Source organism: Miscanthus floridulus, chromosome 17 (genome assembly GCF_019320115.1).
Source record: "Miscanthus floridulus cultivar M001 chromosome 17, ASM1932011v1, whole genome shotgun sequence".
Lineage (NCBI taxonomy): Eukaryota > Viridiplantae > Streptophyta > Magnoliopsida > Poales > Poaceae > Miscanthus > Miscanthus floridulus.
The window spans coordinates 9,468,401-9,495,107 of record NC_089596.1 but is presented as its reverse complement, the minus strand read 5'-3'; the positions used below and the strand labels follow the sequence as shown (position 1 = coordinate 9,495,107).

Sequence of the window (26,707 nt, the reverse complement as noted above, 5' to 3'; positions counted from 1 at the left end):
CGCCCGACGACTGAGAGCTGGCTCCGCCTCGCCCGATGGCTGAGGGCTGGCTCTGCCCCGCCCGACGACTACACCCTGCTCCTTCATAATGATGAGCATAGGGTAAGACAGGACATTCGATTCAACCGCAGTACCGAGGACCATGCCCTGCACGCCTGTAGGAAGGTACCGTCAGGATACGACGGGACATGCGCTTTAAGTTTTTTCAGGCATGATAGAGCCCCAACAGTGTTGTAGGCGTCAACTTTTATCTTACAGTGTTGTTGGCGCCGCCATCAGCCCTCGGACGTGGATCTTGACACAAGCATACGACAACCACTATGATCCAAGATAGAACTCACATCATCTACAGTGACGGACGTATGGTCACTTTCCCATCTACTCCCCGTAGGGTCACAGCTCGGCTCCCTAGCAAGCCGCACCATCCGCTGGTGTAGGATGGGACGTATCCACTTGCTGAATAAGGCTAGGGCACGACCCTATAAGGATCAGCGAACATGCCATCACTGACACAGTCTGCCATGTCAAGAGGGCAGGCACAAGAGGAAAGGAAGACCCGGCTCTGTTTTTTTGATCTTTCTCCCATCTGTAATCCATGCTCCCCCTTGTCTATAAAAGGGAGGGCAGTGCACCCCACTAAGCGGATGGATCAATCATAAACACAACGCACAGCCAAGCAGCAGCTAAGCTCTTGGTATCCTTTCGACCATTCCATCAGATACTTGGGACCTATCCCTCTCTTGATCGTCTGTACCCCTACTATGAACCTTTTTTGGTGCTAATAACACAAGCAGCAGTAGACCGGACATAGGGACATTCGGCCTGAATCAGTATAAACCTTGTGTCCTTTAGCGCGCCATCTGGGTCTAACACGCAACAAATATAAATTTACTAGTTGGTGTTTGTTCGAAACACCGACACCTCGACAAATGGTGCCTATCTGCACACGCCAGCCGTTAAAAAAAAGGCAATTCTAGATTTGAAGTCACTTTTCTTAAATTTAACAAGTTTTAGGAGAATAATATGAATATATGCCTCCAAATAAGTTTTTACGTTATGTCTATCAAAAGCAAAAGCTAGTATGAACCTAAAAATGTCAAAATAACTTGTAATTTAGAACGGAGGGAGTACATGAATAATCTGACCATACTCATTTTGATACCATAAATGAGTGTCTTTTTTATATAAAATTTTAGGGACAATTGTCTGTTGGACATCCAAAGTAACGGTCCTTTGCTGGCAGATACTCACTTTTAGAGTATTTTGCCAGAAGACAATCTGGTTCGGTGAAATTAGGCCACGGGACACCGCGGACCGGTTGCAGCCGGTTGAGGAGAGAGAACAGCGGTGAAATAATATTCTTGCCCCTGCCGCTTTCTTCTTCCTCTCTCCCTTTCTCTTTTTTTTGTTTCCTATCCCCGCCACCCTCTCCGCCTCCCGCACGACGGCACGTGCAGAGCCGTCGACGGTGAAGTCCGTGAGCGCGAGCACTGCGCCCTCGCGCACCGCGCGACGATAGTTCTCTGACAGCTTGCAGAGCTCGAAGAGCGCTATGGCGGCCTCGCGGCGCTCCCGCGGGCCCCCGCGGCGGAGCCCCATCAGCGCCGTCAGCGTCGGGACACCGCGACGGAGACGCGTCCACGGCGCTGTCCGCCACGAGCCCCACGTGCGTGTCGTCGTCGTCTAGGCTGAGGATGTCGTCGTCGTAGACCGGCTTGTCGAACACCGGCATGGACGAGTGCTTCGGCTTCGGCGGCGGCGACGCGGTGGAAGCGGCGGGGTCCTTGAACGAGTCGAAGATGTTGTCGAGCGACGGCGACAGCATGGCCTTGGGCGGCTGCGGCGGGGCGGACCCTAAGAGCTCGTCGTAGGAGGCCGCGGACGGGGCGGCAGCCGCGGAGGCGGACCCCGCGGTGGATCTGGTATTGGTCCAGGCGGATCCGGAGGGGCCCGAGGAGCGCGCGGCCGACATGGGTGTGGCCTTCCCCTGCGGGCGGAGGCTGGAGTCGCGGTTCAGCAGGTCCTGGAAGTCGTCCATGGTGGGCGCGCGGATCGACGAATCCGCCGCTCGCTCGCTTGCTCACTCGCGTAGTGGCGGCGACGCCTACACCTCCTGTCGATCGACGTGCGCGGACAAGGGCACGAGCAGGCGGGGGCGGATCTGGGCAGGAGCACGCACCCTCGCCGGGGGGGGGGGGGGGGGAGCGCAAGGCGTGAGGCGGCGATCGGAGGAATGGGTGCGGGGCCCGGCGTCGGTGGGGTCGCCGGAGTGGAGTCATCGCCGACGATGGCAGAGCGGTGAACAGGAGCGGCCGAGTTAGAGAGAGAGAGGAGAGCGAAAAGTGGAGGCGATGGGGGATTTCATATCATTGCTGCCTCGTGGGGTCTCCTTCCATCTTGTGGGCCCCAGAGAAAAGCGAGAGGGGAAGAAGAAAGCGGCAGGGACAAGAATGTTATTTCACCGCTGATCTCTCTCCTCAACCAGTCTACGGTGTCCTGTGGCCTAATTTCACCGAACCAGAGTGTCTTCTAGTAAAATGCTCTAAAGTAGATGTCCGCCAGCGAAGGACCATCACTTTAAATATCCAAAAGACAAATGTCCCAAAAATTTAACAAACTTTAAATTGTATGACTTCTCAAAAAACAAGCATTGCATTCTTTTGGAGTCAGAGGGACTGGGAAAAAAAAGAATTGCATTCTTTTTTTAGAACGGATGTAGTGGCGACTTAATGCATCCCTAACTCAGAGAGACGGAGACAACTCAGAAGTACGCAGATGCAGGGAACGAACTGAAAAGTGCTAGTGTGCAACACTCACTGGCTTAGGCAATAATAGCCCCAGAAAGTCAGAAACGGGCCGTGCAATGTGTAAATGTATATACTCATGTAAGGCGCAAAGCATTCTGAGAACAAGTTCATATTATGAAAAATTTATTTCCGGTCACCAAGCCACCGTTTCAACGTCAGCTTGCAAAAGCTCTTTGCCAGGGGGGCCATCAGACATTCAGACCACAATTGGAATAGGTTTGCAACAAAACTCTCAGATGAGGCGCATCTAACTTTAATGACAAACTATGGCCACAAGTAGTGCAATATCCAGCAGGAAACAACCAGTACTTCACACACTCCAAAACTCCACCGAGATGGGCCGATTTATCTGTAAGGGTTTACTTGTCTTCTCCCTACCAAAAGGGCAATAAAAAGGAGACGTCAATAAGAATATATACAAGCATAGGTTCACCACTAGCATTACATTCTACCACCAGCACCAAATTCATAATCATCACTTCATCACAGCTAATTTGTCCTGTAGTTCACACAAGGGCAGCAATACAAAACTACACGGATTATCATCACTTCACTTCATCACAGCTAATTTGTCTCATAGTTGTTTTGCTGAAGCATACACGATCCTGTTCACGGCTCATGTGTGCTATAAAATAAAACAGAACTATACCTGATTGCACAAAATGTAGCTGACCTGGGATATGATCATTTAAAGGATTTCTGATAGACAATGAGTTTTAAACATGCTACTAGCCTTCTAGATAAGATAAGCAAAACAAATAAAACACAAGCAGTAGCAGAATATACTACTACAAGAATCCATAGTTACAGAAGTACTCCCATACCCTGGTTCTGTGCTTTTCGTTATCATTCCGTTTTTTTTCTGTACACCAAATTTCACTTCTGAGATTACCACAAGTGGGTATTTATAAGAAAGCATCCAAAAAATACGCTAAGCCAGTTGAAGTCAGAAGATCATGAGAGTTCTTCTGAAATTGCTAGCTACGCCACCGATTAAGTCCCAAAACTGGAAGATAAATGCACTAGGCACCATTTCAGAATTTAGACGACCATATTATCTGTGAAATAATATGCCTAATGAATAGCCAAAATCAGTATAACTTGTCTTTCATAATCAGAGAAAGCGAGTAACTCTACCAAAAGACACAATGGTCAAGCAAAAAGAAGACACAATAGTCAAGCAAAAAGAGGGAACCATCTCTCGCAATTTAGTAGAAGACTATAGTTATGCAATAATGACGTTTAAACCAGTCAGCAGAGTGTTCAAGCAGGATTAAGGGAGAATGAGAGAGCAATTACTTCAGAGTGAGCAGAAAGAATAGTTGAGACTTTGGGTGACCACTTTGGAGGAGCACCATTGAATAAGTATGAGCATTCAGTGTATGCAGCCCCTATCCCTATACCAGCTCCATGGGCAACTGATGCCCAGCGAGTAGTAGGGCTACCTGTACAAACAAATAAAAGGTCCGCATGAAAACAAATATAAATTAAATAGTCACTGTATCAAGCAAGTAAAAGTTTCACCGCTTGAAATTAGTATTTTCTGTGTATGCCTATCGATGGTTCAAAAAGTTAAGATGTGCAGGTTTAATACTAATTTGGGAAGTTTGGTGGAACTAGAATAGCATATTACTGCTTGACAGGCATAACCACAAAAATAGACAGCTAAAGTACTTACGAACCAAAAATAAAAGACAGTACACAGGAAACAATCTCAATTCAGAATATAAGGACTTGAAACATAAGAGGCATTATAGCATATAAAAGAAAGAAGTGCAATTCACAAAAAAAAAAAAAAAACAGGAAACAGGAAACAAACTGCACTTTTTTATATAAAAAAGGCAACTTCTGGAGAAAAAAAAAGCATTGCAAGTAAAAGGGTTGCACATTATACCGTAAACAAAAGACAGGAAACTAATTGATAATCAGATAATGATTTTCAGATGGCTTTTAACAATCGCCTAGAATATATAATACATATATATGCTAATGCTATAGCAGTATAGTTGATTGCAATTTTAGCGGCAAACATGTTGTGCAAACAAAATTATAGGATTCACTGTAAGTAGCAAACTAATAAATCACCAAAAGTCGTAACACAGTGTGTCCCTGTACTGCTTACAATTAGGCATGAGCAACATACTACCTCCGTCCCAAAAAGAATGCAATTCTAGATGCATTTTTTGGTTAAAGTGCCTAAAGTTTGACCAAATATATTGGTAAAAAATTAATATTTATGACACCAAATAAGTATACTACGAAGATAAATCTCATGAAAAATCTAACAATACTTAATATTGATGTTTTTTTTATAAATATATATTTAGTCAAACTTAAGATAGTTTAACTTGGTACTGTGGTAGACTAGAATTGCATTTCTTTGTGGACGGAGGGAGTAATTTTCACCCTCACCATTCGTCTAATTTCCCTTTATATCACTTCAACAAAGATTACATATAATGAACACTAACAGTCTCAATCGTACATATGCATGTCCTGTGCAATCGGATGCCACAATTTATATGCAGTGCAGAGCTCTAGACAACATGTGATTCAGCACTAAAAGGGAAACTGCATTCTACAAGAAGTTTTCTATATCCAACTTCGTTATACTAGGGCAGTCAGCACTTCAGCAGGTATGAAGAACCCAAAGCACACGAGTTTTATTAGTAACCAAAGGCATCACGAACCTAACAAGCAGCGCAGCCACAGGTAGCACCCTCCCAGAAAGCAACATTGAGGTGATGAGGCAAACATTTCAACATCCCCCCATTCACCAAGTTGAGTCTAAATTTTCCCAGAGTGCAGCCTATCGGTCCAATGGTCCCTCCATACCACCCAATAAGATTAGCCTAAGAAAAGTTCACTTGCACACATAGAGCATATCACCACCCTTGAGGCAAAGACTCTACAAGCCAACTATGTAAAACGATCCATGTTAATCATGGAGACAGGCAGACAGCACGATATTGGAGATCTACGCTACCCAAAAGCAATCATATGTCAGGCACAATGTGCAATGTGAATGCATCAATTTGTCCGCATCGGCATCGGGGCAGGCTGTTCAAGATGGAGCGAAGACGAGCATCCGCGTCGCGCTACCCCTAGAACAGCAGGCGCACCCAGCAAGCAATCCAGCGCCAGGACACCGAGCAAACAAGGCGCAACCAGATCTCACGAGACAGAGCGCAATGGGGGAGTATCCTTACGGAAGAGGAGGAGGCCCGCGAAGGCGCCGGCGAGGGAGGAGTAGGCGACGCGGCGGATGGAGAGGTCGAGGCACGCGTCCCACTTGGCGTCCAGGTCGTACCGCGGCGGGATCCCCGACTTGGGAGGCCGGGTGGGGGCGGCGGTCTCGGGCGCCTCCGCCATGGCCGAGGAGACGGGACGACGCGATTCGGGGGAGAGAGGCGTAGAGGCAGAGGGGCGGAGACAGCGGGGCGGCGTCGCTCTGGACGGGGATGCTTGATGCGAGTGCCCTGCCTTTTTTGGGTCGGGTCGGGTCGGGTGCCAAGCCGATCTGCCTGCCAATTCGGGCCGGGCCACGGAAACAATTGGGCCTGTTGCCCTGTTCTACTGCTTGCTTCAAATAGCCGCCCCAGTTGGCTCCGATCTGCTTCTGCCTCGCTTGTGCAGGAGATGGAGATCCACTCAAGCCGCCGTTAGCATCAGCACATCCAGATCTGAATCGTCTTATTTCCACCGAATACATGCATGGATCCAGACATAGTCGTACGAAATTGCAGCCATATACAACAACAAGCGTCTGCAGGAGGACTTCGTTGAGGGTGATCCTGCTGACCGTACCGAGACTCGATTGGAGCCAATAATGATGTTCTCCAAGCCCACACACATGGTCATCTTCCCACAACACATGTTCCAATTCTTCTCGGTGCTGCTGTCCAAAAGCCCCATCAGCGATGGCTCGATACAGAGCAGCACGGGATGAGAGGGATGGCATGCTTAACTACATTGTAAACTACAGCAGGGTTCTCTGATTGAAATGACTGGCCCTAAGAGAGGTATCGAGATGTGTTCTATTGTTCTGATAGAGTTTGACATGAGGATTAAGATTGGAACACAGGAGGACGATGATCTTCAGCTGATTGATGGAGCATGTATGAACCATGGAAACCAATTAAAGAGCGGATTATCGGCAGTTCTGGCGCAGTCGATGCGACGTTAGCAGTTCTTGCACACGCGGTGGAGGCCACAATAGAAGTTGCTGTTGTTATGTCAGAAGTACAGAGTGGCGGTTTAGGTTTATCTCTAAGCTCCTTGGTTGATGTCATGGATGTCTACGAAGAGATCCAGCTTTTCGATGGCATCATTGCTCAGTCGGGGCCTCTAAGAAGGTTCGTGGTTGCCGTCCCGATCTATGCTATGATGCTTTTGAAGGTTAAGGTTGGTAACGTTGTGGAACATGCTCGATATGTATCTGCCAGCAGTCGACAGATGAGGCTTAAGCTTGCTACTATCTCGTTGAAGGTGACTTGGTCTGGTATTTGACTTCCTGGTCTGGTGCCTCATGTAGTGGTTGGTTGTGCTGTGAATCTTGCGCTGCATTCGTGCTTGTGTACTCGATCTACATACCGCTTTTGTGCTGGGATTCGATCGGGAACTGTTTAGCCTGAAACCTAGTTCAACGAATGCGGTAATGCTAATAATGTCTCAACATGTGTTTCACAACACCCAGTATTGGTTTAGTTATGTCAATTCAAAGAAAAAAGGAAAATTTACCGCATAAGACTGCCCACAGCGTTGGGTTTCACCGGTGCTGAATTAGGAGAGAGAAAGATGAGGCACCGGCTCATGTCATTGTAGAGTGCGATGCCAAGTTGAAAAAATCAAGCACCGTGGCATGTAGGTTCACTGGTGCTGGAAGAATAAACAAGTGTATTCTTCACCCATCTGCTATGCAACTGGTGCTGGCTGCTGGCCCCCATGGCATGGCTATTGGTGGCCCACACAAACGAAGCACCGGTGCTGACATTGTGGGTAGACATGAGTCTTTGCATTGGTACCCACTTGCATGTACGGATCTGTTTTCAGCACCGCACAACGCTGTGGACAGTCTAAAGCTTCTTCCATATTCTGTTTCATGTGGTTTTTAGTGCTGTGGTCTCCGTTGTTTTTCGTCCCTTTCTCGTGAAAGAACCTAAATGATCTCTGAATGAAAGGCACTACCAGGTTGGGAGGCACGAGAGCGCATAAGATGATAAGAGCAGCTATTTCTATTTGATCAAAGACGATTCTCCTCATGAAAATAACCACTACCAAAGATCAAAATCAAAATCTGATATCGAAATTTTTTGTATCTGCTTTTTCCAGTTGATCGAACCTGCGCTGGAGAACAAAAAAAATAAAAATAAAAAATCGTCGACAGCAGGATTCGAACCTGCGCAGGCAAAGCCCAACAGATTTCGAGTCTGTCTCCTTAACCACTCGGACATATCGACTTAGCTATCGACACTCCCATAGTAATTTATATATTTTGTATAAATGAAGTTCACTTGTTGGATACTCATATTAGCGACATGGATGAATTGATATTGACTGATCGATGAGATTGGGTAACACTGCCTGCTAGTAACATCGGTGCTGACATGCTGTGCATGTTCGCTTTTGCAGTACTGTACGCTCACTATTGCACGGTTGCTTAACACAGTCAGTTCAACAGGTCGTTCCCATTTGCCAGGGATAGCATAATTGCATGATCTCCACGATGAAGCTAGTGAATCACAGAAAGATTTTCACAGGAGCAGAGCCCAACTAACTTACACAAGCTGGACGAAGGGGGAAGGAATGATCGATCTTCAGCCGTCACAGCGCTAATGATAGGATTACACGTTGACTGAATAATCTGAACTCTCTGAAGAAGACAATGCAAGCAACCAGGTCGGTCGTTCTCAATGGAAACGCAAGGTTTACCGTGAACACAACACATGCTGACTGAACTAAAGCTGATGAATTATAAGTTTTTTTTTACAAAGCAATATCGAAACGATCATTACATGCGTCAGTGCAAGTCTTCAGGAAGACAATTGCAAGAACAGATCATCATCAATTACAAGAGCAGAGAAGATCGTTAGGCAAACTTGTCAGTTACAAAAACTTGCGTGCAGCTTTAGTCAGCAAGCACACATACAGCAACTAGTAGTAGTAGCCGAAGCCCTGTGCCCCAGTTAACACATGAGATAGGAAAGCTGGAACCTGAAGGGGATCATGCCCCTGAACTTGAAGAAGCCCGCTGCTGCATCCTGTTGCAGATGTGTACAACCAACTCGGAGCGTAGCTGCTGCAATGGCCGTACGTGGTCGTATCTCCGGCGGTGACTTCGGCGGCCAACACCGGACCACACGGTAGCTCGATGAATCGGCCGTCATGCTCCGGCTCCGGATCTGGCTTCGGCTCGTCTTGCAACATCTCCAGGATGTCCATGTACTCGTGGACGTTGAAGTCTTCGATGTTGAAGTTGTCACCCCCGTGCCAGTGCTCCGACTCCGCGCCTGGGCCTGCTGCCTGCTGCACGCCAACCTCCTGCACGTCTTCTGGCTGATAGCAGTGCACCTGCGGTTCTTGCTGCTGGATCGACTTGGCGGGCGGCGCCTCGGGGTGCTCACCGCCGCTGGCCTTCCTCTTCTTGGCCGTCTGCTTGGACGAGGCGTTCTTGCTGGAGGACGCCGATACCGGCGCCGACTTCCCTTTCGTGCGAGGCGAGCGGTAGATCTTGCAAAGCACGTAGTTGCTGCTGTCGGCGGCGGCTTCGTCTTGTTTCTTGTCGGCGGCGACGAAGTCGTATTCCACCATGCACCACCCCATCCTGTCGATCGATCGAGCGGAGGCCTCCGTCTTGCGGCCGTATGAGAAGGTGCAGAACGTGCCGCCACCGGATCCCTGGACGTCCTTGCGCCTTATCTCCGAGTGCCAGCCCGTGCCGCCGCCGCCGGTGACCGCGCGCTGCCTGTGGCCGCTGGTGTCGCCTCGGGTGTTCTTGTATTTCTTGGCGTGGTAGAAGTACCAGATCCTGCTGTAGCCGTCATCTTCGGCACCGGTGCTCGGCACCGGCTCCAGGTCGGCGACGAGAACCTCGGGAACGGCATCACAGACATCGACGTGATGGACGAAGTGGACGTGGTCTCCGGCGCGGACGCGGCGCAGGAGGGCGATGGAAGCCTTATTGTCGGTGGAGCGGCTATCGTCGTTGGAAGCCATGTCGCCGAGATGCAGCTGCTGGTGGATCGACGACGATCGACTGATCGGAGGAGGCGTGCATGCGAGCGTGCGTGAAGGTGAAGAAAGCACGCGTTGGAGGCAGAGGTGGGAGGGAGCGGCGCTTCCGCTATATATAAAGCACACGTCGGAAGCAGAATCTTGCACGGATGGATGGATCGATTTTGGTTCCTTTGCCGCGATTTTTTTTTCAACAAAAACAAGTAATCGGGTTGTTTTCGATCCCTATTCCATCTCTGAACTGAAACCAACCGAACCGCGCCGCCATTCCGACGACCGTGCCCGAACCCCAATCAAGGGCACTCGATCGCCTCGTGTCGTCATCTATTTCGATTCATTTCGTGGATTCCGTTCGATCGATTTCGAATCTTTTCCCGTGAATTCCAACAAACAGTTACTCCGTCTCTAAGTCTGAACTGAAACCAATCGATTTTGAGCAGTGAATCGACACTGAGATCAAGCCGAAAGAGTGGATGCAGAAACTGTTGCGGTGGAAGGTAGAGGACAAAGAGATGATGGAGAAAAGACGCAGAGAGGAGGCGGCTGCAGAAAAGAAGCACAAAAAAGAGGAGTAAATGAGGCGTGTTGCTGCGTATAGGGAGGAGAGGGAGAAGAAGCTTGAGCGTGCGCGCCGAGCGAAGACAGTGATGGAGGAGAATCCCGATGCCCTAAGGAAGGGAAAGTGACCTCGTTGTACTCAGTAGTCTGCATGACTTGCTAGTTTTATGATTTATTCGTGAACAAATTTGTGCAGAAAATTTCTACAGAGTTTCCTTTGTTTTTTTATGCAAACCAAACAAAAATATGACACGAATATATGCATTTCATACGCGCACATTCATCTCAATCCATATACATGTGACCATATTAAAATGCACGTATGCCATCATTACTTCATCTTATATAGGAACTAATGCAAATGGACTATAACGGGACAATTGAAATAGCAGAACACTTACTTATGTAAGTCAACGCCAATCGAGAACGGAGTCATTGGCCAAAGCTGTCTCACTCTAAATTAGTGTGTAACTCTATCTGGCAGGTGGAACGTGGCAGCATAGAAGCAGATTAGATGGCACCTCATCCTGTAGAAGTCGTAGCCCCGAATCATTCATAATTTCAACACTATTGAAGCCACGAAATTTATCTCTACAGTGCACTTGCGCAGCAACAGGGGGCACATCCACATTGTCAGGAATGTCTCCAGCAACATAAGTAGAAATACGAGGAAATAATGAGAAAAATAGATATAAGGAAGGAGGTAAGCTCCCAATAACAATACGGATAAGACACTTACTTGGATAATTTTATGTCAAAGAAATCTCATGAGGAGAATCTGCCACAACATCATGAGTCCGACAAGCATCTCCAACTATCTCATTGGAGACAGATTGGGCATCGGAAACCGTAGGCGCAACCTCCACATCCATATCAGGTTCCAGGATGAGAGGGTCAAAATGTGCCTGCTGACTCATTTCTGGGGAAAACCCATGATGGATGCGATCAAATACCACCCAACGCACAACCACATCCAAACTTTGGAACTGGCTCTTCATAGCCGATCTTACATAGTCCTCCCACGGATCCACACACCCAATTAGAATCATCTTCCTTATAATGTTCGGAGGGGAACCTAGGTGAAGTACACCCTCAACTGTGATGCCATCATCATCATCAGTTTCATGGCAATATAGCTCCTCCTGAGCCCTTGCAACCAAGTCACTAAATGAAGGCTTCTCATTGAATAACACAGGCACGCTTTGTATGTCAACAAACTCAACATATCCATAGCGATCTCTTTCCACGGTGCCTCTATGATATATGCTCACTAGGTTGTCCATCTAGTAGTTCAAACAAAAATTAAAATACAGTTCGTTTAGTCTAAAGTAGCTGCTATATAGTACCTCTCTAATACATACTAACCAACTACACCCTAAGTATATAAATACAATCTATTAACTGCATAGCTATAAGTCCTACCTAAATAACTATGTCACTAGCTATCTAACTATATTTATCTCACTAATTATATCAACTAGCTATCTAATAACTATATCTATATGTCACTAGTTATCTAACTATATCTATCTCACTGATGAAATCAACTACCTACCTCATTAAATTTACTAGAAACTACCAAATAATCAAAGTATCATTACAATTCAAGCTAACTAAGTACCTACATTGCATATTCAAAAAATTTACCTATCTAAGTCAATGTAACGAACAAAGCACGCGACGTTGGAGACGAACATAGCTCTGGCTGTTGTTGCGGCCTTGCAGCAGGACACTAGTCCCTCCACTGCGGGCGAGGAGGGGCAGGCTCACGAACGTCAGAGCAGGGGCCAGGGTCATGGCCGGGCGGACGCGGACGCCAGAGCAGGGGCCGGGGACGTGGACGCGGACGCGGACGCTGGGACCAGAGCAGGACGGGGACACGGAGGATGGGATCGACGGCGAGGTCGCGACTCGCTGGGAGCAGGGGCCGTGCCGCAGCCGAGGTCGCCGAAGGGAGCGCCTATGCGCGTGGCGGACGCGACGAGCCAGGACGGGACGGCGGGACGGTCGGGGCTCCGCGCGGCGGTGCGGCGGCGGCGCCCTGGCTTGGGAGACAGAGGAAGAGGACGCGAGCGAGCGGTAAAGAGAGAGGAAGAGAGAAAGAAAGGGAGGGCCCATACGTAAGACAGAGTACGGCGCCAATGATCTTGGCGTCAAGTTCGACGCTAAGATCTACAGCATCAAGCTTGGCGCTAAGATCTACAGCGCCAAGGTGGCTGCCAAGTCACCGTCACGTCTGCGTCGACGCCTACGTCAACCCAAGACCTAGGCGCCGAGACGTGTAAGCTCGGCGCCAATTACAATGGTGCCGAGACGAGGGTCTAGATTTTAAAAAGGATACCTCCAGAAGCAGATTTGTGAAAAACTTAAAAAAAAGGGCTTAAAAACAAAAATTTCAGCCTCGACGGGGTGCCAAGCAGGTCGTCGGGGTCACGCGAGTCGTGGGGGCGAGAAGAACGCGCAAGTCTGGAGACGGCGATGGCCTCATGACCATTAGGCTTCCACTCATTTTGGGCGGGGTGCAAACTTTCAGTTGCGACATGATTAGCTTTCAGACCATGCCGATGAGCTTGACCTTGTAGAGTTGTGATCCAAATTCAGTTATGTACAAGATAAAGGCTAACTTTTGCCGGAGCGAAGCGAGGCCGAGCGAGCTAAATTCTGTTTGGATGCTTTTAATGATTACTGCAGGGAAGAAGGCATTGTCAGGCACCACACCATCCCATACACTACTCAGCAGAATGGTGTGGCTGAGCGTATGCACCGAACCATCATCTCAAGGGCCCGCTGCATGCTGTCCAATGCTCGTATGAACAGACGTTTTTGGGCTGAGGCTACTAACACCGCCCGGTCACCTTCTATCCCACTTAATAAGAAAACTCCCATTGAGGTATGATCTGGTATGCTTGCTGATTATTTATAGTTGAGAGTTTTTAGTTGCACTGCTTATGCTCATGTTGATAATGGAAAGTTAGAACCTAGAGCCATTAAGTGTATGTTTCTTGGTTATGTTTCTGGAGTTAAAGGATATAAGTTATGGAATCCTGAAACTAAAAAGACTTTCATGAGCAGGAGCGTTGTTTTCAATGAATCTGTTATGTTTAATGACAGCTTGTCCACAGATATTTCTCCAGTTGGTTCTGATGAGGAGCAGAAATATGTTAGCGTGTAGGTGGAGCATGTAGATGACCAGGAAACTGAAATTGTTGATAACAATGTTTATGATATTGTTCAGCACTCACCTCCTATTTTGTAACACCCCAGGTGTTTGTCACCAATTAAGCAATGGGTTTAAACTCAAACATGACATGTTAAGTGGTGATGAAAGTTTCAAGATCAAATCTACAAAATGAGCGACCACTTAAACTTGGACCATGCACCATTGCTTACATGTTGCCCTTTCCAAAAGGTACGCTTGCGTAATGTTGGATCTACTTCTTTCATGTGCCCCACATCAATTTCCACCCACATGGATGATTGGAAAAGTTTCGTGAAGTTTGGAATCAAAAAGTTACATGAAATGACAAGTTATGTCCTCGCCTAAATTACTTTATTCGGTAAATAAGAACAGGTAATGACAAACAAACATTGCAACCTTGCTCAAACAACTCTACTTACACTTGTGAATAAAAGTTATGAAAGGTTCATGTTGAGCAAATGTCCAGAAAATGTTTCTAAGTGTGGGAATAGCTAAAATTGTCTTTTTTATGATGGGATTTTGACCTACGTTGACCAACTGTTTGGAGTGCTTGCATGGTGGTGGGCCCTAAATAGAAGTTGGAGTTCATATTATGTAGAACAAATTTTGTTTAAGGATCAAGAGCTAAATTAGTGCCTAGCCTAGTCAAATGTCGCTCGCAAGATCGAATCCAGTGCTGTTTTCAGGGTTCGAAAATCGGCTAAGTCTGGAATGACTGAATTCTCGATTTCCATTTCCATGTACCTGCCTTTGGTGATTTTTAGTTTGCAAACCGTGTCAAACTTGGCCAAACTTATTTAAACAAAGTTGTAGTACTTGAGGAGTGTAACAAATTTTATTTTTGGGTCATAGGCTAGTTCAGCTCCTAACATGCTTGAATTTGGATCACAAAAGTCCATGTAGTGCTGTTTGAAAACTCGGAAAATATTTCTAAGTCTTTCAACGCTTTTCAGTTTTCGTGTAGTGTACTTTGGTGCCTCATAATTTGAAAACCTTTGAGTTTTAGACAATGTTGATATTGGCAAAGTTGGAGATCTAGCGTAGCTATACAACTTTTGTTACTACATCTTGTGCCAGAATGCAACGGATTAGGAGTTAATAAGGGAGACATATCGATATTCAGTCGAACTTTTGAGGTAGAATTGAAAATTTGAACTGTGCTACGTGGCTTCATGGCGGACTGTGTACAGCAACCGAATGCCGCGTGGTTGAGCTCGCTCGTCGCATGAGCGCCACCTTGCCTCGCTCTCTTCGTCTTGGACAGCTGAGCGCCCTCCCTCCTCCCTCCTGCTCACTCATTTTCTCCCTTGCTCTCTACTGTTTGCGCGCAGGGCGCGACCGCGACATGCGTCCGCCATGGTCGTCGCCGCCGAAGCTCCACGGCTGCCCCGTTTCTCTGCTCCAGCTTTTCCTCAGGCCTAACCAACCCCGCCTAATCCTTCCTCCATTCGCGCCGCACCTCCCAATCGAGTTGTTTCGCCGGCTTTGCCCCTGCAGCTCGTCGCCACCGGCGCCGCCGCCATGGCCGAGCAGTGAGCTTGCCGCCGCCGCTGTTCCCTGCCTCCGTGCTTCCCCGCTCCTAGCCAGCAGCACCAACACCTCCTCATGGTTTCCCAGAACCCGTACCACCCACCCACGGCCTCGCCGTCGCCGGGAGCTCCGCCGCCACCGTGCAGTCGCCTACTGCGGCCGCCGGCGCACGTGGCCGGGCCACCACGAGCTGCCTCGTGCCAAGACGAGTTGTCCCATGGGTGCGCGCGAGGTCCCTGGTGCTCCACCGCCGCCCCATCGCCGACGACGAGCCTCCTCCGGCCGGTAACAGCGAACTCCCGCGCCTCCTCTGCTCCAAATCCCGTCGAGGACCTCGCGCGACAATTCGACGATTGTCAAGGGCCTATCTGCAATGTCATTGACTCAAGTGAATAGTGCTTCCGAGGACTTATTTGTTGTAAATCGGGTAAAACTTTGAAACTTCATAGTAAATCATAGGAAATTCGTAAATTAGCAAATGAGGACTTTTTGGAATCCTTGTGAAATTCTCTATGCACTAGATCTATAATATGTCAGGTTTTAGTTTAAAGTTGTAGCTGTAAAAATGGATTTGTGCAGTTAGGGTTTGAATGCTAGTCTTATTTGTTTTTTTTATAACTGCAGTTGTTGTGCTCAAATAATTGTGAAATTTTTGTGGAGTGCTACTAAGGTGATTATTGTTGTCTGGTAAAAATTTCAGGAGTTTAGGATTTATATTTTAAGAGTTATAAAAATAACAAATGCCCTGTATTGCTTTGCTTCTACTCTGAACAGTTCTGCATGTTTGAATTAATTGGCTCAGTTAAGTTATGAATCATGATTTGATGACAATACATGAGTTTTAGTACTTTTCTTAAGCTTTTCAAAAAGATAAATATCATAAATTTTGGTTAAGTAGATCTTGAGTTATAATTGCTTGAATCTCAGTGGCTGTTTCTGCCCAAACCCAGACAGGGTTTCCTTGTTCTTACTGTGGAGCCTTCTTACTAGTAGAATTAGTTTTAGGTGTTTACAACAAAGTTGTTTAGAATTTGCTAAGCTTTCTAAAAAGTCCAGAACCACATTTATTGGACATGTATAACTCCATATATAGCTATTTAAAGTGGCATGTTAGTTTCTGTCTATGTTTTGGACAGAGATGCAATTATTGGATTAGTTGACCCTTCTAACTGTAGAATCATCTTAATATGAGAATAAGAAAGTTGTAGGTAACTTCCTAAGCTTTTCAAAAAGTTATGGTTCATGTTTGTTGGAGGTCTAGAACTCCAGTTATGCTTCTCTGATGATGCTATCCGTTTTCTATACCACTGCTGTTGGGCTGGATTTGTAGTTTTGCTTGTGCAACTATTTTCGTGGTGTAAATGATGTTTGCTATGGTTGTAGGGAATACAAAAGTTGTAGCAAATTGCATAATATTGCTTGTGTTCAAATTGTAAGACCATAGGCCTGATAGTTTAGGAGTTACATGACTTTTAAGTCCTCTATCAAGTTTTGATTTTATTCTGCGCGGATCTGAAAGATGCTAGTGTTTGATCTAGTTAAGATTTGAATGAGTTTTTGGTGATAATAACAAAGTTGTAGATAATTCATGTATCTAGATTCTGTTAAAATTTGGTGGTATTTGGCCAAGTAGTTTGTGAGTTATGCCTGTTTAAAGTTGGGTTACCGAATTGATTATTCTCTGTCTTGTTTAGACCAGTTTCTGTAAATGGGTGTATTTGACTTAGTTAGCTTGAGAATCATGCTATGATGGTTATAGATGAAATATATATAATTTCATAAGCTTTCCATAATGTCTTCTTGCAAGTCATTTGGATTTGTGTAACTCCAGTTATAGCTAAATCTTGTAGCTGCTGTTTGCATGTCCCGAAATTGGCAGATTCCAATTATAGTTGTTTGCTTGTATATTGCTAAGTGTGGTTCATACCATTGATGATGGTTGAGTTAGATTACCTGAGATCTTGGGAAACTTGTGTCATACTTGGTGTTGTCATCTCCTTTGCTATCGTGGCATGATAAATTGTGCGAGATTTATAGTAAGCAATGCGAAGTGCTTGTGCATGTTAACGTAACCTTGTGCTTGTCTTACTTACTGCATGCGATGCATTGTCTATTGCACTTCCATGTATTCATACACATGCATCTTGCATCTCATTTAGGTACGCTAGATGAACCACGTGAAGGATGTGATGTGGAGTCAAACCCGAAGACGGTGTTTGGTGGGTCTATCCCGAAGATGGAAGGACTAAGCAAGTGCTAGGGCCAGAGATGTCACCAAGTCGGTGCAAGCTAACTGAACTGACTTGTGTCGGATCCCAGGCAAGCCCCGGAGCATTATAAGTCTCCCAGTAATTTACAAATGTTTATTTACGTATTTATGATTGATGCATTAGGTTATAAGAGTTGAATGAAACCACTTGATGCATGTACATTCCTTGTCCAGATATTACACCTTTAACCGGTATAGGTCCAGGATCGAATATATATGCTTAGCCATGCTTAGACCGGTAGAAGTCGGGTGATGTCCTGTCACCTGCGAGATATAGGTGGATACCGGAGCACGGTTGGCTATATCTGCTATCGTGGAACAGGACCATGAGGTAAAAGTAAATTGAGACCGGACGGGAAGTCGATAGAGAAGCAACAAGACATGGAGGTCTTGGGTGTGGACTTATCCCCGTCTGTGTCGATTAAGGACCGTACCGTTGTTGGAACTTCTGACAAGATTGAACGCATGCCTCTCACTTAGCTGGCCGGATAACTCGTTCCGACCGCGAAGCCGAGTAATTCAACTCAGGCCGGGAACCGTTCTGTTGTGCGCTCCTTCCGGGGAACGATCAGACTGAGCCCAAGGGCAGGCTTGGCCTGAGCATCCTGGCATCTGGTGTTCCAGATTGTGCGGCGCAGTACGGACCCGCGAAATGTGTACCTGAGTTGTACCAAAGGTGACCTAAGGTGACCGTTGATCTGGTCTGCCTGGGTTTGTGTTAGGAATAAATTCCCAGCTGGTTGAAATCGATTCGAATCGCCGTCTCTCCCGGATAGTGAGAAACTTGGCTAGCTCCAACATCGTAGTAACTGTGTTATGGAATCTGATGGTTCGAATGAATTTGGAATTTCAATACCTGCTATGGTTACTATTGTATGCTCTAAAAAGATATACCACATGTTTGGCACAGGATAGTTGCTAATCTAGAGATGGATAGTTATAATTAACTTGATGACAGAATTATAATTGTATAATTGAGTTAATCGCTTTTTATGCAAATTGTTGTCAAGCTACCTCCACTTATAAAGCCTTGCATACTCCTTGGAGTCAATTTTATTTCTGGTTATGACGGGTAAGTCTAGCTGAGTACATTCGAGTACTCAGGGTTTATCCCACCATGTTGCAGGTGAGGTTTTGACCTGCTGAGGATGGTGGCTAACCGCCGGTGGGCTCGGTGACTCTATATTTATTCTCATCTATATGCTTTTATCTGAGGATGTCACTTATGCTAGCAATGTATTTGGAACTCATATTAATGAAATCCTTCGAAAGCAATGTTGTTTTCACTAATCGGTTTTGAAATCCAAACTTGTATTATTATTTATGAATCTATTTGTAATATTATTTCCGCTGCAACTCTGCGTATGTGATGTGTATTTGCTTAATCACGCGATCTTGGTTGTGATGTTGATTTACCGAGGTCCTGCGTGACACTCGGCGGACTACCGGGTTTATATAAGTAAGAATATGCGCGTGTCAACGTGTTAAGCGGGGACAACCGTACTTGATCTTGTATAAATTGGGCGGTTCTGTCACAGCTGGTATCAGAGCGAGATTAAGCATAATACTGTCATGTACGTCGTTTTAAAAACAAAGTTTTGGTTGTAAAAAGCCTATTTTGACTAAAACTTTAGCGATAGGCAAATTTGTCAAAACTTAATTGCAAAACTATGCTAGCGACATCCTCCTTTATGCCCAGTTAAGGACTATTAGGTGGCCATCTAAGTACTAACTTTGGGGGATGTACTTTATTGCAATTTTTCTTTCGACGTCCATACGGCGTGCTATTGTATGGATGCCATTCACTTGAATGGTAATGTATGGATCAATTGCCTCTACGCCCAGGTAAGTGTGAGTTGTGAGAGCATGACCGTCCAACTATCGGTCTAGGGGAGAGTTAGCTATGGTTACTGGAATATTTACATGTTACACACATGTATATATGAAGGTACTTAATTGCGGGTATATTTATCGGGTAGCTATGGATATCAAAGTATATACATCTGGGGATGTGTATATGGAGAGTATCTTAGTTTACCGCTTTCATTGTGTGCTTATTTATCTCTTGTGGGGATGGACTACAATGAGTTTGCCTGCAGGTATGCTAACCACGAATGCGTAGATTGAATGTAGCTGACGACTAGCTATATATATCGAGAGAGTACGTGTTATGCCACCGACATAGAACGTGATTGCCGCCTTAGGCTGGCAATTTTGTGAGAACGAATAGGGCGAGCATGCATCATGATTGTGCTTGTGCATAAATATGCTTCCCTCACCTTGTTCTAATACTAAGTAACTTGTGATCAATGTGATGTTACTATCTTCCCTGTGTGAGGATAGACAAAATGCCTTGTTCCATGCCGCTTGAATAGCTGTGCTTGAAGATAGTGGGTGATTAGTTTTGCCTTGTATGTTTGCTTCCAAAGGAAATAGATGACAAAGTTAATAGTTAGCAAAAGGTTCACCCCTTTGAAAACTAAATTGCTAAATGTAAGTAAAACTTGTTTTGTAGAGATATCCACCTACTCTGTAAAAAGGAAATAAAGGATAACAGTACCTTACTACCATGTTCGCATAATATGTGTAGTAGTGTTGCTGTAGGTGACTGCTTATTATGAACGAACCTTGTGCTTAGTAATAGTCATTTAAGCTAATTGGATTGAGTGTTTCAAAAAGCTTGCTTAAGACCATGATGTAGGTGTGGGTGCTCGTTATCTAGGTAGTGCCATAGGTGTCACCTCTTTTGTCCTCGGTAAGCATACGAGTGTTGAAGAGCGCTATCCTAGAACGGCGTCTAAGTTTTGATAATCTTTTGATTGTCATCTCCCATTTAAGTTCTCTCTTAGCAACCTGAGCCTGTACACGTGGTTGCTAGCCTTGAACGTTGTGCTACGAAGACTTTATCTATGCCTTTGCTTGACCGTAGGCCCAAGCTTAGTTCCCTTGAATGCTTGCATGTTTTGTGGTTGTCCCGCTCCTGTGTGGGAGGACCCTGCTCAAAAATCATTGTTAGATCTCATTGCTCCTTCTTCTACTGATGATCTGGTGCGATGCTAATCGCTATCTACCTTGCTTTGGAACCTTATCCTCACAGATCCTGTCATTGCTTTATCAACTGAATCCCTAGTCAGTGCAATGGCTCTGTCCCTTGAATCTCGTTTGTTTTGTCCCCAACTCTTTCAAGTCTCTGAATATTTATCAGTCTTGATCTCATGTTGCTACTCAACAAGACCAAATCTCATGTTAATCTTTATCTGGTAATCACTTGGGTGGACACAAGACGTATATGGAAATTTTTGCAAGAGTCCCCTGCTCAGCTGTCTTTGGCATTTAGGCTATGTTCTCTTGCACGGTGTTTTGATCTGCAGATCCCCTACTTGTTGACTTCTAACCTTGTGACTACCTTTGTTTGCTATCCCTCCTTCACATAATGCTTGCACCTATGCAACCAAATTTGTGCTACGTGAGAATGCTTGTGGGTTGTATGTTCAGTAATGGTGCCACGATTAGCGATCTACGGTGCCGCGACGAAACCGAGAGCCTCATGTGGGTGCACACATAAGGCTGTGCTGCTCGGCACGCGCTGGTATTGAGGTTTCTAGTTATGATCCATTGCAGAACTACACCGATATGTTATTGTCACTTGAGCTCTTCCTTGGTTATCTCTCCTTATCGTGTCAGAAGATCTATATGTCGAACTAGATGCAATAGGACTTCCTTCTGGAGTCGTCCAACGGTTAACCTTTGAAGAACAGGTCACTAACAGGAACATAAACAGACTACAAGAGATGGTAGGCAAGTGACTCGACGTGACTGTCCCTATAATGACGTCGATCATCTAGTGAGCAACTTATGTCATTTTCATTGGATCAAAAAGGTGCACCACACTTAAGGTTGAACAAGTTATCAGTCGGATGATAAATGGACCAATATATTATGTAGCTTTCCATCAGTTGACATTTGAGTGATTGCACCGCTACAACAAGTTTGGATATTGGTTAACTAGCTTCTCATACCCTCAAAGGACGTTTACCCGTTTATGATCACATCCTTTACGAGAAGTTGTACTCAAGCCACTTTTGTAGAGAACTGCTTTTCAAACCTTGGGAACAAATATAGCACCGTTGCAAGGAATATCCGTCAACAGGCTGCGGTCTAGTGCAAAGTCCATATGGTCTGTACTATATCCACTTGTGAAGTAGATGTTACAAGTATTTGGTACACACTTGTATCACTCTTCGTACATCGAGGACGAAGTACATAGGACAGTGCTATCTTGGATTCCTTCCAATATAACAATGCTTTCTAGACACCAACGAAGGAAATTCTTCAGACAACAGCTTACGACGAAGAGCAAGTATCAAAAAGTGTCGTGACCAAATTAGCCTCTCTGATACTCCGAAGTTAAGTAGCCTAATGCTATCACTGATGTTGGAAACTGGTTGACATGTTTCTCTTCTCTTAAAAGTCTATTGCACCGAATCTCGGGACGCGATTCCTTTAAGGGGGGAGGGCTGTAACACCCCAGGTGTTTGTCACCAATTAAGCAATGGGTTTAAACTCAAACATGACATGTTAAGTGGTGATGAAAGTTTCAAGATCAAATCTACAAAATGAGCGACCACTTAAACTTGGACCATGCACCATTGCTTACATGTTGCCCTTTCCAAAAGGTACGCTTGCGTAATGTTGGATCTACTTCTTTCATGTGCCCCACATCAATTTCCACCCACATGGATGATTGGAAAAGTTTCGTGAAGTTTGGAATCAAAAAGTTACATGAAATGACAAGTTATGTCCTCGCCTAAATTACTTTATTCGGTAAATAAGAACATGTAATGACAAACAAACATTGCAACCTTGCTCAAACAACTCTACTTACACTTGTGAATAAAAGTTATGAAAGGTTCATGTTGAGCAAATGTCCAGAAAATGTTTCTAAGTGTGGGAATAGCTAAAATTGTCTTTTTTATGATGGGATTTTGACCTACGTTGACCAACTGTTTGGAGTGCTTGCATGGTGGTGGGCCCTAAATAGAAGTTGGAGTTCATATTATGTAGAACAAATTTTGTTTAAGGATCAAGAGCTAAATTAGTGCCTAGCCTAGTCAAATGTCGCTCGCAAGATCGAATCCAGTGCTGTTTTCAGGGTTCGAAAATCGGCTAAGTCTGGAATGACTGAATTCTCGATTTCCATTTCCATGTACCTGCCTTTGGTGATTTTTAGTTTGCAAACCGTGTCAAACTTGGCCAAACTTATTTAAACAAAGTTGTAGTACTTGAGGAGTGTAACAAATTTTATTTTTGGGTCATAGGCTAGTTCAGCTCCTAACATGCTTGAATTTGGATCACAAAAGTCCATGTAGTGCTGTTTGAAAACTCGGAAAATATTTCTAAGTCTTTCAACGCTTTTCAGTTTTCGTGTAGTGTACTTTGGTGCCTCATAATTTGAAAACCTTTGAGTTTTAGACAATGTTGATATTGGCAAAGTTGGAGATCTAGCGTAGCTATACAACTTTTGTTACTACATCTTGTGCCAGAATGCAACGGATTAGGAGTTAATAAGGGAGACATATCGATATTCAGTCGAACTTTTGAGGTAGAATTGAAAATTTGAACTGTGCTACGTGGCTTCATGGCGGACTGTGTACAGCAACCGAATGCCGCGTGGTTGAGCTCGCTCGTCGCATGAGCGCCACCTTGCCTCGCTCTCTTCGTCTTGGACAGCTGAGCGCCCTCCCTCCTCCCTCCTGCTCACTCATTTTCTCCCTTGCTCTCTACTGTTTGCGCGCAGGGCGCGACCGCGACATGCGTCCGCCATGGTCGTCGCCGCCGAAGCTCCACGGCTGCCCCGTTTCTCTGCTCCAGCTTTTCCTCAGGCCTAACCAACCCCGCCTAATCCTTCCTCCATTCGCGCCGCACCTCCCAATCGAGTTGTTTCGCCGGCTTTGCCCCTGCAGCTCGTCGCCACCGGCGCCGCCGCCATGGCCGAGCAGTGAGCTTGCCGCCGCCGCTGTTCCCTGCCTCCGTGCTTCCCCGCTCCTAGCCAGCAGCACCAACACCTCCTCATGGTTTCCCAGAACCCGTACCACCCACCCACGGCCTCGCCGTCGCCGGGAGCTCCGCCGCCACCGTGCAGTCGCCTACTGCGGCCGCCGGCGCACGTGGCCGGGCCACCACGAGCTGCCTCGTGCCAAGACGAGTTGTCCCATGGGTGCGCGCGAGGTCCCTGGTGCTCCACCGCCGCCCCATCGCCGACGACGAGCCTCCTCCGGCCGGTAACAGCGAACTCCCGCGCCTCCTCTGCTCCAAATCCCGTCGAGGACCTCGCGCGACAATTCGACGATTGTCAAGGGCCTATCTGCAATGTCATTGACTCAAGTGAATAGTGCTTCCGAGGACTTATTTGTTGTAAATCGGGTAAAACTTTGAAACTTCATAGTAAATCATAGGAAATTCGTAAATTAGCAAATGAGGACTTTTTGGAATCCTTGTGAAATTCTCTATGCACTAGATCTATAATATGTCAGGTTTTAGTTTAAAGTTGTAGCTGTAAAAATGGATTTGTGCAGTTAGGGTTTGAATGCTAGTCTTATTTGTTTTTTTTATAACTGCAGTTGTTGTGCTCAAATAATTGTGAAATTTTTGTGGAGTGCTACTAAGGTGATTATTGTTGTCTGGTAAAAATTTCAGGAGTTTAGGATTTATATTTTAAGAGTTATAAAAATAACAAATGCCCTGTATTGCTTTGCTTCTACTCTGAACAGTTCTGCATGTTTGAATTAATTGGCTCAGTTAAGTTATGAATCATGATTTGATGACAATACATGAGTTTTAGTACTTTTCTTAAGCTTTTCAAAAAGATAAATATCATAAATTTTGGTTAAGTAGATCTTGAGTTATAATTGCTTGAATCTCAGTGGCTGTTTCTGCCCAAACCCAGACAGGGTTTCCTTGTTCTTACTGTGGAGCCTTCTTACTAGTAGAATTAGTTTTAGGTGTTTACAACAAAGTTGTTTAGAATTTGCTAAGCTTTCTAAAAAGTCCAGAACCACATTTATTGGACATGTATAACTCCATATATAGCTATTTAAAGTGGCATGTTAGTTTCTGTCTATGTTTTGGACAGAGATGCAATTATTGGATTAGTTGACCCTTCTAACTGTAGAATCATCTTAATATGAGAATAAGAAAGTTGTAGGTAACTTCCTAAGCTTTTCAAAAAGTTATGGTTCATGTTTGTTGGAGGTCTAGAACTCCAGTTATGCTTCTCTGATGATGCTATCCGTTTTCTATACCACTGCTGTTGGGCTGGATTTGTAGTTTTGCTTGTGCAACTATTTTCGTGGTGTAAATGATGTTTGCTATGGTTGTAGGGAATACAAAAGTTGTAGCAAATTGCATAATATTGCTTGTGTTCAAATTGTAAGACCATAGGCCTGATAGTTTAGGAGTTACATGACTTTTAAGTCCTCTATCAAGTTTTGATTTTATTCTGCGCGGATCTGAAAGATGCTAGTGTTTGATCTAGTTAAGATTTGAATGAGTTTTTGGTGATAATAACAAAGTTGTAGATAATTCATGTATCTAGATTCTGTTAAAATTTGGTGGTATTTGGCCAAGTAGTTTGTGAGTTATGCCTGTTTAAAGTTGGGTTACCGAATTGATTATTCTCTGTCTTGTTTAGACCAGTTTCTGTAAATGGGTGTATTTGACTTAGTTAGCTTGAGAATCATGCTATGATGGTTATAGATGAAATATATATAATTTCATAAGCTTTCCATAATGTCTTCTTGCAAGTCATTTGGATTTGTGTAACTCCAGTTATAGCTAAATCTTGTAGCTGCTGTTTGCATGTCCCGAAATTGGCAGATTCCAATTATAGTTGTTTGCTTGTATATTGCTAAGTGTGGTTCATACCATTGATGATGGTTGAGTTAGATTACCTGAGATTGGGAATTGTGTCCATACTTGGTGTTGTCATCTCCTTTGCTATCGTGGCATGATAAATTGTGCGAGATTTATAGTAAGCAATGCGAAGTGCTTGTGCATGTTAACGTAACCTTGTGCTTGTCTTACTTACTGCATGCGATGCATTGTCTATTGCACTTCCATGTATTCATACACATGCATCTTGCATCTCATTTAGGTACGCTAGATGAACCACGTGAAGGATGTGATGTGGAGTCAAACCCGAAGACGGTGTTTGGTGGGTCTATCCCGAAGATGGAAGGACTAAGCAAGTGCTAGGGCCAGAGATGTCACCAAGTCGGTGCAAGCTAACTGAACTGACTTGTGTCGGATCCCAGGCAAGCCCCGGAGCATTATAAGTCTCCCAGTAATTTACAAATGTTTATTTACGTATTTATGATTGATGCATTAGGTTATAAGAGTTGAATGAAACCACTTGATGCATGTACATTCCTTGTCCAGATATTACACCTTTAACCGGTATAGGTCCAGGATCGAATATATATGCTTAGCCATGCTTAGACCGGTAGAAGTCGGGTGATGTCCTGTCACCTGCGAGATATAGGTGGATACCGGAGCACGGTTGGCTATATCTGCTATCGTGGAACAGGACCATGAGGTAAAAGTAAATTGAGACCGGACGGGAAGTCGATAGAGAAGCAACAAGACATGGAGGTCTTGGGTGTGGACTTATCCCCGTCTGTGTCGATTAAGGACCGTACCGTTGTTGGAACTTCTGACAAGATTGAACGCATGCCTCTCACTTAGCTGGCCGGATAACTCGTTCCGACCGCGAAGCCGAGTAATTCAACTCAGGCCGGGAACCGTTCTGTTGTGCGCTCCTTCCGGGGAACGATCAGACTGAGCCCAAGGGCAGGCTTGGCCTGAGCATCCTGGCATCTGGTGTTCCAGATTGTGCGGCGCAGTACGGACCCGCGAAATGTGTACCTGAGTTGTACCAAAGGTGACCTAAGGTGACCGTTGATCTGGTCTGCCTGGGTTTGTGTTAGGAATAAATTCCCAGCTGGTTGAAATCGATTCGAATCGCCGTCTCTCCCGGATAGTGAGAAACTTGGCTAGCTCCAACATCGTAGTAACTGTGTTATGGAATCTGATGGTTCGAATGAATTTGGAATT

The 26,707-nt window shown here is 45.4% G+C and overlaps 1 protein-coding gene and 1 non-coding gene across 2 annotated transcripts; both read right to left on the bottom strand.

Moving 5' to 3' along the window:
- Nucleotides 1-2,871: 2,871 nt before the first annotated feature.
- On the bottom strand, nt 2,872-6,278 carry LOC136518472 (MICOS complex subunit MIC10-like). Its single transcript, XM_066512133.1, has 3 exons — nt 6,017-6,278; nt 4,107-4,252; nt 2,872-3,181 (listed from the first exon to the last, which is right to left on the bottom strand). Exons 1-3 carry the CDS (start codon nt 6,177-6,179, stop codon nt 3,167-3,169), a joined length of 324 nt encoding a protein of 107 aa, XP_066368230.1. The 5' UTR covers nt 6,180-6,278; the 3' UTR covers nt 2,872-3,166.
- Nucleotides 6,279-8,184: 1,906 nt separating this feature from the next.
- TRNAS-CGA (transfer RNA serine (anticodon CGA)) lies at nt 8,185-8,266 on the bottom strand. The gene has a single exon. It is a non-coding gene; the product is annotated as a tRNA-Ser (tRNA).
- Between the last annotated feature and the right edge of the window lie 18,441 nt (nt 8,267-26,707).

Bases quoted from the DNA above. Each gene is read 5' to 3' on its own strand.
- LOC136518472 (XM_066512133.1), bottom strand. From the start codon at position 6,179: ATGGCGGAGGCGCCCGAGACCGCCGCCCCCACCCGGCCTCCCAAGTCG. The intron at 4,253-6,016 runs GTAAGGATACTC...TTGTTTGTACAG, and splicing joins CGCGGGCCTCCTCCTCTTCC to GTAGCCCTACTACTCGCTGG.